At 32.8% G+C, this 14491-nt stretch overlaps 3 protein-coding genes across 9 annotated transcripts in view; 2 read left to right on the forward strand and 1 right to left on the reverse strand.

Moving 5' to 3' along the window:
- The window catches only part of LOC127724409 (sulfotransferase 1A1-like), a 108344-nt gene extending 98814 nt beyond the window's left edge, over positions 1–9530 (forward strand). Inside the window, exons 8-11 of one of the 4 annotated variants that reach the window (XM_052231358.1) lie at positions 1867–2184; positions 2625–2734; positions 3244–3433; positions 5277–5579. In XM_052231358.1, coding sequence (XP_052087318.1) covers positions 1867–2184; positions 2625–2734; positions 3244–3433; positions 5277–5308 — 650 coding nt within the window. In that variant the 3' untranslated portion in view covers positions 5309–5579. Of the gene's footprint in view, positions 1–1866; positions 2185–2624; positions 2735–3243; positions 3434–4291; positions 4675–5276; positions 5580–8244 lie in introns of those variants that run through there. The other 3 variants (XM_052231360.1, XM_052231354.1, XM_052231356.1) reach the window with 3 other exon arrangements.
- Positions 1–14491, forward strand: part of LOC127724412 (sulfotransferase 1A1-like) — a 47804-nt gene that overhangs the window by 6851 nt on the left and 26462 nt on the right. The window lies entirely within an intron of this gene.
- LOC127724405 (uncharacterized) overlaps positions 7221–14491 on the reverse strand; it is a 58776-nt gene continuing 51505 nt past the window's right edge. Inside the window, exons 4-5 of one of the 4 annotated variants that reach the window (XM_052231345.1) lie at positions 11219–11352; positions 9730–10032 (exon numbers count right to left, since the gene is read on the reverse strand). In XM_052231345.1, the coding sequence (XP_052087305.1) occupies positions 9931–10032; positions 11219–11352 (236 nt within the window). In that variant the 3' untranslated portion in view covers positions 9730–9930. The other 3 variants (XM_052231342.1, XM_052231343.1, XM_052231346.1) reach the window with 3 other exon arrangements.

Raw genomic sequence — 14491 nt, forward strand, 5'->3', positions numbered from 1 at the left:
GGAAGGTACCGTACCGTTTGTAACTCTTTACACTTTCCTATTCTTGACAATATGGGAAATTTTTTAAGTAAATACCAAAAAAGGAAGGACAAAAACACTAAATATAGTAACAAATGCAGCCATAGCGAGAATCCTGATATGGGAAAGTGTCATTAACATGTCCAGGTGTAAAATAAGTGATATTGTAATATAAATTGAACGAAAACACCATGTAAAGTTTGTATGACAGATTCGTTAAAATAAAAGTGTCATGTCTTGTTTTGTACTTCGGCATACCTATTGTTCGATGGCAACTTTTTAACTGAATTTATTGGCGCTTAGTAAATGTATGTTGTGCATTTTGTGTAGATTTTGCCTCGAGTTAACAATATATACTTTTGTTGCCATGATTAATACTTAGTTTCCATATTCAAAACATCGTTGTATATCACAAGATGAAATGAAGTTAGTTTATGGTTTATTTCAATTAAAGCATTCAAATGTAGTTGGAGCTCTCTGTCTAATTTCTCTTTTTTTTCAATAAAAGTCCATTATAGATAAACATGATAAATACGTGATTGTTCTGAGTGTTAACAAAACTAAAGTACATGAAATAAGAAATTGGCTTTGATCTTTGGTTCTGTAACCTTTACGTCGACTGTGGTTATTTGACTCCTGTAGACAAAAGCCGTCATAAATGTATCCATGTTAATTCCTTAAAAATAATTATTCCTAAAGCAGATGTTGGGTTTTTGGTACCGTAAAAGAATATGTTTGACTTACTTTTATGCAACTATACGTTTTAACCCTTTCGTGTTCCGGGATTTGTGACATTTTTTTCTCCGAAATGATACTGTTCAAATTCGATTGAAAAGAACATTTGAACAGAAAATAATACAAAGAAATGACCACGACCATGGAATGTTATTTGAGTTTGTCGTTACATTGACACACTTTTAACCACATATTTTACGTATGTACAAGTCAAAACTTTGATTGGAATAATGTTCTCCCAAAACTCACGGCACAGTTGATAAAAAAGTAATATTTTACTTAATATCAATAGTATAATTCACAATATAAAATAAGAAGATGGGGTATGATTATCAATGAGACAACTTCCCACCAGAGACCAAATAACGTAAAATAATTCAATAATCTGTAAAAATATTTAGTTTATATTATTAAAAAAAAAACATTTTTTACGGAAACAACTCTTGTCAATAAGAGTCGTATCAATATTCAACAGTACATGACTGACGTTTGAGGCAAGATGAATCAGTACGCTGGTATACAGAGCATTTTTTTTTAACCTTAACCAACAATCGTACGTAAAATATTGTGATATATGCAAGCCTCGAAGCAAACTAGCTATATAAAGTTGTCTCAAAAGTTTGCCCATCTGTACTGGGGTACCGATAGTAGTGAGAAGGGGTTAATATTTTGTTCTTAAATTTTATCAAGCATCCTGATTTTCAAACATTGAATTTAGGTAATAAAAATATAAACATCCTGTCTTCCATTTGCTAGTGAAAACAGTTTTGACGAACAATCAGTTAAATAAAAAAAAATAAAATAAAAAACGAAAAAAAAAACGTGCATTAACATTAGTTTAATGTACATGATGTAATACCTGCTTTTTACATTTATAACATTATGCAAAACCTTCAGGATTTAACAATTTTATTTGAACTTCAGAGGATTATATGTATATCACAACTACTATTAACAAACATTGTAATTGCTTACAGTGACAAAATACCTAATCATTAATGTGCTTGACTAATCTAATTGTATGTTTAATGTCCAGTAACAAACAACAAATACTTTTTTTTCATCGGTGATTGACATTCTTAAATGGGTTTCATTTATATTCAACTTAAACAGGGACCCACTGGTTATGGGAAATAACTTCCATGCTAAGAAACGGAAAACCAGATTATCACGGAAAAGAGAAAACTTCAGCTATGTTTGAATTCGTTCCTGCAGAGGTGTTAAGAGCTTCGCCAAAACCTCGTATTTATAATACTCATTTTACACCGCAGGGATTACCAAAGCAGGTATTTGACAGAAATTGCAAGATTCTGTTCCTTCAAAGGAATCCGAAAGATGTTTTAGTGTCGCTTCTTCCGTTTCTCAAGGGTCATAAATTCCTAGATTCTGCAATTAAATGGGATGAATTTATCTGCAAATATATGGAATTAGGTAAGTTGATAGTATATAATATCTTTTGGTTTGTGTGACACTGTTTTATCTGATCATTTTTTTTTTTTTTAAATTTCAATTTTCCTGAATTGGTCCAGTTTTCAAGTTATGTCATACAATTTTAGAAGTAAAGCACTAAAAAAGCTTCAGGTGGGATCCATGGTATACGAAATATTTGTCATTGCATCTTACAAAACAAAGTACCCATTATCAACAAGGAAAAGGGGGCGAAGATGCAATTGAAACATTAAAACCCATAAGTCCAAATGTTTACAAATGCAATTAAATATTATGATATTTCATGGTCAAAGATTTAGTATTCTTCCTAATTTTGATTTTGACCTACAGAAAGATATTTACTTGTTTCCATCTTTAAAAGTGGAACATATATTATTGTTTTACGTGTACTAGATGTTTATTTGTTCTTTTACCAATTTTAGAAGTTGAATCTTCGTTATTGAACTGGTTTTACTATACAAGACAGTGGTTTGAGTTCTTGAAGGAAGGACATGACAACATTTACTGCTTAGCATATGAAGACCTGAAAGACGTATCTTATTTCTTTTTTTATTTATAGTTTCTTTCTGAAGTTCTACATTGAACATGAACATACTTTGAAATGGATATCACGAATCAAAAATATCACTTGATTTTCTAAAAATTACTTTGAGAATTCGTTATTCCTTTACTCTCTCCAAATATATGTGTAATGTAACCTATGGAAAAAACAGCAATGCAACAAAACATTGGCATTAACTGTTGTTGAAGATTACCTTGATTAAACAATTTTAGCTTAACGATCATTCAGATATGATTTCATTTAACACCAAGGCTTAAAAACAAAACAACTGCTGCAAGTTCAAATTAATTAAATGAACACAAAATAGACATAACACATAACACATACATTTACAGTTATAACATTGAGTTTTCTAAGAATAAGTAGTAAATTGTTTTGTATGTATGTATGTTGTGTTTTTTTTATACTATTTTCACCTGTCAACACATTTCTATTGTCAGCTGTCGGTCAGATTAAACAAATCTGTTCTTTTCTAACAGGATCCAGTGATGGAAATAACAAAACTTGCTAAATTTCTAGATGTTGGAGAAAACAGTGACTTGTTTAAAGATATAGCAATAAAGTGTAGTTTCCATAACTTGAAACAAGCAGCGACTTCAAAGGTGGAAACGTTTACAATCAATAATAAAGAAGCAGCTAAGAAAATTACAAACTTCACATACAGAAAAGGTATAAATCTATATCACACTTTATGTTCATTCATGTATGTGTATCTTATCTATCGCATAATAATGTCCTGTTTTCATCATTTCTCATGTTTTTTCAATCACGATTGACTGTTTGTTGCTTAACGTCTGGTTGCAAATATGTCATATATAGTCAGAACGAGGTTCAATCGCAAAGTACGACATAGGTTGCAAAAGAAAACCCAAAAAAACAGCTAAATTTAGATCTTTAAAATTGGTCCAAATGAATAAGATTAGGACTGCCGCTTTGAAAAAAGTCATATTCGACAGAACTGAAATTTTAACATGCAACAGATCCCATATGGAACTGAAAGAGTTGTTGCAGCTTTTATTTTATGCTCAGGGAGCAAGCCATTCACCTTACACCTGATTTCGAACTTACCTTCCCGGCCCTACCTGACCTGACAGCGTATGTATACATCCAGCACACCTAATCCGAAACTTATCACTTCATTGGTTTTATTTTAGGACAGAAAAAATGATGAAGATGTGAAATATTCTTATTCCTATTACAAATAAACTGGTTGTTTGTGCATAAAACAACACTTCCTTTGATTAATAGAACGTAGTTATCAGAATAATCGGGTTTTGTGCTTCTCTTTCATTTATTTCAGTGATGAACAATTTTACCAGTATTGAACGTGTTTGCTTGAAATAGGACAGCATTATTTGTTTAACACACATGATATCTCAAACCCAACTGCATGTATCGATCTTTCATATTTTACTACTAATTCTTACAAATGTTTCTATTAGTCATGTTGTTGACTTTTTACTGTAATACCTCTTCTAGTGCAGTTTGTATTTTTTTAGTAGTAAGTGTATATATACTCTTTGACAGGTGAGGTTGGAGACTGGAAAAACTATTTTACTATTGGTGTCAATGAGAAATTTGATGCTCTGTATGCCAAAAAGATGAAAGGAATTGACTTTAAATATCGCTATTCTTTATAACTTGCCACTTATGAATGCAATGATTATAACACATATATAACCAAGAGATATTACAGAAGGAACTGATTAGATTCGTTTATATCCTCTCTTTTGTTAACCTCTGTGTTTCGTTGGGTTGCAGTCTCGTTGACGTATACGCCACATATCTTTCTTTTGTATCCAAGTTTACCAAACTATTAGCATAGATTGTACACAAAAACAAAAAAAAAATTGAAATGTTCAGATAGGAAAAATGTATCTTAAAGATATGGAAATAAAAATGTAATCACATTTTGATTTTGCTTTTATTTTGATGATATCATTTACAAAATGCAGTGTAATATACTCTGCTGGTGGATGTTTCCTCTCCGGTGGTTACTAGCCCCGTAAACTATCCCTCTTTTGTTGACAGGAGTTATTGATATGGAAATATTAATAAACAAGCTGTTTTGAAACCCTTGAATTGTTCGGAATAGTAAAAAGTTTCCCGAAAGGATAAGTGTACCATAGCTATAGTTGGTAAAATCTTTTGGTCCTCATTGCTCTGCAAATCATTTATCCTTTTCATTTATTTGTCCTTTAATTCTGTTTGATTCTAGCGTCACTGATGAGTATTTTGTAAAAGAAACGCGTGTCCTGCGTAAAACAATTATAAGCCTGGTATCTTTGATGAGTTTTTATACATATACGCCATTTTATTGTCTCATTTACGTATACATCAGATCTTCTTTCATTCAGTTTTATTTGAATTCAACTGTATCAGCTGATTACTTCATACCAACCTTCTTGTAACGACACTTTAATTCAAATAATGAGTGATTATTAGACTATGACAGGTTGTCATAATCGTAAATACTATAATATGTGTATTAACTATAAATAATCTATCTTAGTGCAACATGTATATGACAATTGGTGTCGATAGTGGAGTTTATCATCTGCATGAAGACACCAGCTTTATCGAGTGATAAATAATGTTTTGTGCGGAAAGTGCAACAGATTTCATAATTTAGAGAATAAAGAAAAAGAAAGCACAACATGAATTATCCTGGTACAAAACTAAACAGGAAACCTGAGCAATACTGATTTATGATGAACTTTTTTAATGGTCGTAAAATTGTGATTGGTATTTTCTGTCAATTTTAATATACATGTAATAAAAATAAAGGGCATTGGTTGCAATCTGTTGTTGAGTAAATACACCACGAAAGCAAAATGAAACAGATTAAATATATATTGATATACGGTGAGAATATTCAGTTCAATGCGAATTCTCAGATGAAACATAAAGCTGGCTCATTTTGGTGTTAATAATTCCTGTAGTTCTTTCAAGTTAGATAGAATAATAGAAGACGCTTGTACGACCCAATCATTTACAAAAAGGAGCATTTAATTTTGGAATATATATTCATTCAATTTAATTGTTTAAGACAATTCAAACTGAAAGTTCACAGCTACAGCTTGATTATCCTGGGTTTTATTAGAATACACTTATTTAGTCTTGATGATGATGATGATGATGATGATGATGACGATGAATGGCTGCTTAACATCTAGTTGCAAATTAATATGCATATTCAGGACGAGAAAATGTTAATGTAATATGATTATTAGCCCTGCTTTGTACTAGACCGACACGCTGAGCCGGATTTTGAACGTGCTAGTTCACAAGGTTACAGTCCGCAGGAAGACATATCATCTTACCCGGACACATTATTTCGACTCCGAGCCGACAAGTCTATTCTCCTACTCGTTAATGCTGCGTGTTTAGCGGAGAAGCAACAAATACCAATTTTAAAGTCTTTTGTTTGTCCCAGCCGAGGTTCGAACCCACGACCTACCGCACTCAATGCGAACACGCAACCACGAGACCAACGAGGCGGTTTGTTTAGTGATGAACATTAAAACATACTCAAAAATCCATGTCTAATAAAAGTTAAGTAAACTTAATTACAGCACTATGAAAGAAATTTCTGATTTAAAAATAGACATAGATGGTGTACAATAGAGGCAACAATTGTTTGCCGATACATAAAACTGTTAGCTCATGAAAACATTTATTTGTGGAATCAGCGTAATAAGAAATTATCTTACACCGGAAATGACATATTAAACCGGAAGTTGATATTTTCCTTATAAACATATGTGTATTCCGGTTTGATCGATCTTCAATTGATTTTTTTATTTACCTTTCCTTCGTTTTATGTCATATCTCCTTTAAAATAATCACAACAAAGGAGCATGACGAGAAGCCATGAACATGGAAAAGTCAAAATTGAACCCCATCAATTATCTCAGAGGAAAATACAAAACACAAACACAAGTCAATGTTACATTATACATACATCTAAACACTGAATAGTACGAGTCTTACTCTAAACCGGGGATAAAAATTGAAATTTCATAAAACAAACAAAAGTCAATTTTACATTATACATACGTCTAGAAACTGAGTTACACGAGTCTCACTCTAAACCGGGGATACAATTTAATTTTCGAAGAGGTTCTTGGTCCTATAGAGACATTCGGGCTTTGGTCATGTTTGAATACGATCGTATATCATTATATAAGTGATATTGTTTCATGTTATATCAGGTAGGTTGTTGACTCCTGTGTCATCAAAAATTAATTTGCAAGTGGATACTAGGACATAAAAGAGACAACTGTCCTTTCATTTTAATTAATTTGTTTTTCTTGAAGGTGATGCTCTTGTTTTCATTATGTAGTGTATATTTCACAATTAGTTTGATAGCATTTTGGTAATAGTGTCTTGGATTTAAATGAATTTGATTTTGTCAATACTACTACAATTTAATACTATATCTCCATAATGCAAAAATAAAAACTGACCGCCACGAAATAGCACAATAGTGTTGAAAGTGGCGTTAAACACCAATCAATCAATCTTATCGTTAAGTTTCAATTGAAGTTTTAAAGATAAAAATATGTTTATGTTTGTTTTAAATCTATCGCGTAGTAAATGTGTTTGAACATGTGATTCAAATTGGTTACCGTGTATTTTCCTTGATGAAAAAAGGCAACTACAAAAAAATCCGTTAAGTACATTTATCTTTAAAATTATTATGTTGATTTGTTTTGGGCAAACTTATGTACAAAGTTACAAGTAGTTGTCATTTCTGTTAAAATGGTTATATTATAGCCTTGTTTTACAATGTCAAATTAGGGGCTTTAATAGCTTACCCTTACTCTTTCTCTCAATATCCACATGATCCATGTCTATCGGTTTTAAATCTTTAGTTGGTAATGTGATCTCTAGTTTACCTAGTAAACCATTTTGGTCGTTTTTAATGACACCATTCCAGGAATTATTAACTTTGTCAGTAGCAGTATCTAGACCGCTACTGTTTGCAGAAGGAGTGGTTTCAATTTTTTCAAGAATGGAAGTAACTAAAAGGTCCGTCGTAATCGAATGCCAATCTTAAATAATTTAAGTAGATCATGCAATTACCTATCACATATATCTGTCGTCAATCTAAGGAAAATAAGCACATTTATTTTGATTATTACATTGTTTTTTTATGATCAATCGTGGAATAACATTAAAATTAATGTTGGCTGATTGATTTCCTAATTGTATTTAACGTAACAGTGATGTGAACAGTGAATCTATTAAATACCTTGAAAATGTTCACTTAAATAAGTTAATTCAGTTTTTATATATATTTAATCAGGAAATATGCTCAATCTAAATAATCCAATCGTTTTCATTAAAATCACCTCAAATTTAATGCAAGATTGCTCGATTATTGATATAATCGACTTTAAATGCGTTCGGATGAAAAATAAAGTCCAAAATAATTTATGTTTGATTGTGAGTTCTTGTTTGTTAATGTTTTTCAGATTGATTTCTTCCAATCTGAATGAATTACAGATCATTTGATAACGCATCGCTTACAATGATATTGCATTGTTTCGTTCTACTGTCTGATTTAAAGACCTCTGGCTTTGTGGTGATGATACACAAGCCAAAAAAATTGAAGGCTGACATTTCCGTGACTGATGTAATAATTACCAGAACAGAAAACAGATTGGAGTGTTGTCCGATCGTAAGATAGTGGTCAACTACATTGAATATAGCCAAATTCGATATTGATCTACAAAACGTATGATAACCCCGGCTAACTGCAGATTTTTCGTCGTTATACATATCAAGACGACACATGGTTATAACTCATACGTGTATTTCATTAAAGTATGCAAGCATCTCGGATGGTTAAATTTACCAATAACCTATGATTTGATAATATGTATATACTCTGAGCTTTGATTCATGAGAAAGATGAAAAATGAAAGTATAAGATTGCAAATTTGTTCACAATTTTACAATTTAACTTAAAACCAAGAGACTGGCTGTTGCAGAAGATGACCCTACTCGAGGCAATTCTAGTGGGACAAGGCGGTCAGTTGATGAGGGAGGCAGAAATAAATGCCTTAATCAAGACGATCTGCATCCTCATGTAACGTACCGACGGCGACAGTAGTACACAGCTGCGGCCTGAACCAGCAAACGGTCATAGGCAGACGATCTGTCGATTTGCTGCCTCAAGCCTCCAAACTTATGTAATTTTTGTTTACCTTCGATAGTAAAATCTGTTAGAGAGTCAGAAGATATCAACGGGATATTCAAACTCATTAGTCGCTGACAAAAAACAACCAAAAGACAAACACAACTCAGAATAAATGACGAACGTGTCTAAGGACACGATTGCCCCCGCACAAGCTTTGCAATTTTCCAAGTGAAAAAGGACATAACTCTAGAACAGTGAATGAATCACGACCTTAATGCGACCCTTGTGGTTCTTAACATTGTGTATGAGCTTCATAAAATGTGGATGATACAAACTTAATTTAGAGAGCAGAAACGAAAAAAATGCAATCTTCGATGTAAAGGGGCATTAAAGGGGCATGACTCTAGAACGGTAAGCGCCTCAGTGCCCAAATTCGAACACTGTCTGCAAGTTTTTATTTTTAGCATAGTGTATGAGTTTCGAAAAGTTTGCATGAGGCAAACTTATATTAGAGTACGGAAACAAAAACAATTGCAATTTTCAAAGTTATTAAGGGACATAACTCTAGAACCGTAAGTGACTCACTGCCCAAATGCGTACTATATCTGCGAGTTTTGGTTCAAAGCATTGTGTATGAATTAAATTTAATTTGAATGAAAATTACATAAGTTACAGTGCAGAAACGGATAAAAATGCAATTTGCCATAATGTATCGCTCGTTGTAACGTAACACCTATGCACTTTGGATCTTAATTGAAAGGTCACCTCTATTGTTAGGTAATATTTATTTGGTCCAGGAGGTGACCTTAATGTACAGGTTTTACTGTACGGACTAATTCAAGTTACACAGAATGAAAGCAATAGTATATAATCCAAATGATTTGTCGGGAGAGGATTACGAAACCCCTCTACCGGGGTTGGGAACGGAATTTCCGTGTTCGAACAAGCAGAGACTAAAAGAAAAGCAACAACATTAACAGTGCCAATTTTTCTGCACTAGATGAGCAAATAATGTTTCTTAAGTAATGTTCAAGACAAAAATATCTGTTAGTCTAAAAAAACTTATGAGCTTACCTTCACAGTTTAGTTGAGGTGCCAAACTTTGTGCAATTTCTTCATCCTACAACAGAACAATTGTATAAGGTAAACACGGTAAATGACATACACAATTATATACTTCATTCAAGTATATTATAATATAAAAATAAGAAGATGTGGTATGATTGGCAATGAGAAAATCCCTCCATCAGAAACCAAATGACATAGAAGTTTTACAACTGTAGGTCACCGAACGACCTTCGAAAATGAGCAAAACCCATGCCCCATAGTCAGCTATAAAATGACAACTGTAAAATAAATCAAACGAGAAAGCTATCGGCCTGATTTATATACAAAATAACGAAAAACAAATATTAAATACAGCAACAAAAGCCAACCACTAAAATAAAGACTCATGATTTAGGACATGCACATACAGAATGTGGCAGGGTTAAACATATTGCAGGCACCAACCCACTCCACAAATTGGGACAGTGGTGTAACAGCACAGCATATGAACAAACTATAAAGATCAGTGTAAAAGGCTAAAGTCATCAGATCGATACACAGCAGAAAAACAAGAAACAAAAACACTGACCGGACGTGGCAGGGTATTTGTACGTTCCCACAAGACAAAAGACTCTAAGAACAGATCTGATAATACTTGCAGTTACTGACAGCAAGTTAAAAGCCAATAACAATTAATACAAAATTCAAAGCTTCTTTTTCCTTACTAGAACTAACGTAAATATTACTAGATACGCCTTCAAAAAGGTGTACTCCCGACACATTCTGTATGTGCCTGTTCCGAGTCAGGAGCCTGTAGTTCATTGGTTGTCGTTGGTTCGTGTCTGTCATTTTTGTTTTTGTAAATTGTTTTATTATAAATAAGCCGTTAATTTTCTCAATTGAATTGTTTCATATTTTTCTTGTCGGGGTCTTTTGTAACCGACTACACGGTATTGATTTTCTCATTTGAACTTTGGTGGATAGTTGCCTCATTGCTAATCATACCTCATCTCTTTATTTTCATAAAGAGTTATCGACTACCATACAAGTGAGAGGTTAAGCTAGCTATAACACCAGGTTTAATCCTACATAATGAAATGCCTGTACCAAGTCAGGAATATGACAGTTGTTTTCCATTCGTTTGATGTGTTTGAGCTTTTGATTTTGCCATTTGATAAAGGACATTCCGATTTGAATTTTCCTTGGAGTTCGGTATTTTTGTTATTTTACTTTTTATCCAAAGGGCATGGACATCTTACCCTTTCTAATCCCAACAATTGCACGACGCTGTCAATGAATCCTTGTCCTGTTCTTGTAATTAAATACTGACATTTGTGGGACCATCGTGCATGTTCTACCCATGGATTGTCATCTTCTTCCCAGTTTCTCAAACCTTCAATTATTATTTCAACATTGTATGATCAAACACAAATCAAATACATCAATGTACATTTGACAAAAATTGGTTGTTTTTTCATATGCCTTAACGTTCTAGTACTTTTAATATTCTGAGAGTAGATATCCATCATATTCAACGGATGAATCACCTACGATAAGAATAAACACAAAGGGTCAATTACGATGCTTTCCATACTAAACCACGAGTAGATTTTTTTATTAGCGTTCAAATATGTAATACTTCGCATTCTTGTATTCGAATTGATTGTTTGTATTTATATGAATGGAGCTAAAGTCGTTGGTCTCCTTATAAATAAATGTACGCGCTATTGCATATTGTTGTATGATTAGATTTCATTAAACGGTGTACTATATCTTTTCCAACACTGAAGCTCTGAAGATCCTCGGAGAATACATGATAACATTTGTTCCTATACGTTATCTGTTAGCTTCGTCTGTATATGTCAACATGTTCATGATTTATTTAAACATCCCTAAGAAAGAGCAAGCCCTGAAAAGGAGAAATTACCCATTTATATTCTTATTAAATTTCTGACAATGATTAATTCTTGCGAGTTTGTTACTTGTAAGTAACTACAAAAAATCAATGCAAGAGTAAAAGAGGGACGAAAGATACCAGATGGACAGTCAAACTTACAGATCGAAAACAAACTGACAACGCCGTGGCCAAAAATAAAAAGACAAACAGACAAATAATAGTACAGATGACACAAAATAGTACACTAAAGACTAAGCAACACGAACCCCACCAAAAACTGGGGTTGATCTCAGGTGCTCCGGAAGGGTAAGCAGATCCTGCGACCGACGGTACCTTCCCCCTGGTAGCAAATTTTGAAATGATTTAGATATCAATTTTGTCTGCAAGTATTTAGTTTCTTTATTGCCATTATGTTGTTAACGTCAATTAGGTTTGATGCATCCGGACATCTTTCTACTTAGCTTCTCAATAATTTTGGTTCAGAATGTGTCAGATGAAGGTTTTCCAAATGTACATGTACGTATAATTCGTTTTAATATCTGGTATCTGCGCATTTATATAACTCATTAAATTAATTTAACCAAAGTTCATAAAACAGTGTATTAAGAGAGGATAAACACAGGAACAGTCTACTCACAGTAAAGTATAGAAGTAAATTTTTCAGAACTGATTTAACAATACATATAATTTTTTGAAAATCTAAGGATTTTCTATCCCAGGAATAGATTACATCAGCTGTAATAAGCAACTCATTTCGATATTTTTTGTCCTCAATGCCATTCAATTACGTACGTTATTTGGACTTCTTAACCTTTTTGATTCGGGCGTTACCGATGACTCTAATGTAGACAAAACACGCTTCTAGCGTACACAATTATTAACCTGACATCATTTACAACCACTTAATTGATACAACTGCTATTGAAGGTTTGCTGATGGATTTTACCCCCAGCCCAGTAGTCAGCACTTCTGTGTTGACATCAATGATCATTGATACATATATAGTCATACTTATAACCTCACTGTTTACACAACTTTGAATTTTTCGAAATACTGAGGATTTTCCACCCAAAGAATATATTACCTTTAGCTGTTTTTTGTCAAAACCTTTCGGAATTTTGGGTCCTCAATGCTCTTCAACTTCGTATTTGATTTAGTCTATTTAACTTTTGTGATTTAAGCGTCACTAGTGAGTCTTTCGTATAAAAAGCGCGCGTCTGACATTCAAAATTGTAACCCTGGTATATCTGATGAGGTTTTTAAAAGGTATATTTAGTTAACTGATCGTCATTTATAGGAAGAATTTTGACAACTTACACTAACTTAATTGGCGCATGTCTATGTTCCTGTCCCAAGTCTAGGACGACTTAATTGATTGTTTCATGCTTTTTTTAATGAGTTTCTCCCATTCTTTTGATGTTGTTGTTGGCACTGTTATTATATAGTGGTGATATCTGATCATAACTGTTTGGTTAGGCACAATTTTAGTGCTTTGAATATAATGTATAAACAACTGTGTTTTTAGGTCTGTATGCAGACCTATTAAAAGATGTCTATAGCATTCCGTGAGGTTCAGTTAAACATGTCCAATTTAAGAGGACATGTTTATATAGCCACGACTTGATCAAAATATACATGATAAACGATGGTAAATGAAAACTGAGAAAAAAAAAAACTTTTTTTCCTTTGCATATATTAAATTTAAGGTGTTATTTCCTTGGTTTTGATGCAAACTGTGCACCAAAAATGTTTAAGTATACATGATTAAAATCGGTCAATGTATTAATTGCTTACCCTTTACAAATATGTTATGTATATAATTATGATGTGAACAGTCGATGTAAAACAGTTTAAAATTGGCACTTTTGATGTGTTTTATAAAACGAGCAGTGCATTTTTGAAACGCTATAACGTTGCTAGGGGTTTCTATCAAGGGTTTTTCCGCAGCTGTAAAATTTCACAAAAAAATATTGCATGCACTTGTTTTGAAAGTAATGTACATATCTCAGTCTTTCAGCTTAACGTTGTTAATCACTTAAAATTATAGAATTTTTTCATGAATCCTTAGCATTGTAAATGCTTTTAGATCAATGTATGCCAAATATTTTGATACCAGCCAAAAAATATCATTGAAAACGCATATCTGACGTTTAATGAAACCAAACAGTTGATTTTGGTGTTTTCTGAAACTTACGAATTCCACACTGAAAACATCTAACACAGTCTTCGGAATTTGCAAATAAAAACAAGAAAACTGTTGCAAAGTTGTCAATGGTTTTAATAATGATGCATACACAGAGGTTAATAATAACAACAAGGGAATTACAATGTGACAAAAGTCGAAAAAGACAGACATGATCATTGCCAAAAAGGGAATCAATATAACGACAAACAACAGTCGATAAAACACTACACAGAAAATAAAGTTCCAAAACCACCCAAAACAAACACCAGGTGAAATCAAGTGCTCCAAAAGGGTAAGTAGTTCCAGATCCAATAGTCATACCCGTCATTCTAGTAAATGACATATATAGAACAGAGTATGAGCGCAAGATATTGATGTTTCAATACATAAGTTAATAATAACCATGATATTTTTTATTAACACTTAACTAAATTGATTGATAAATTGCCG

The sequence above is a fragment of the Mytilus californianus genome, unplaced genomic scaffold, assembly GCF_021869535.1.
Source record: "Mytilus californianus isolate M0D057914Y unplaced genomic scaffold, xbMytCali1.0.p SCAF_14, whole genome shotgun sequence".
NCBI lineage: Eukaryota > Metazoa > Mollusca > Bivalvia > Mytilida > Mytilidae > Mytilus > Mytilus californianus.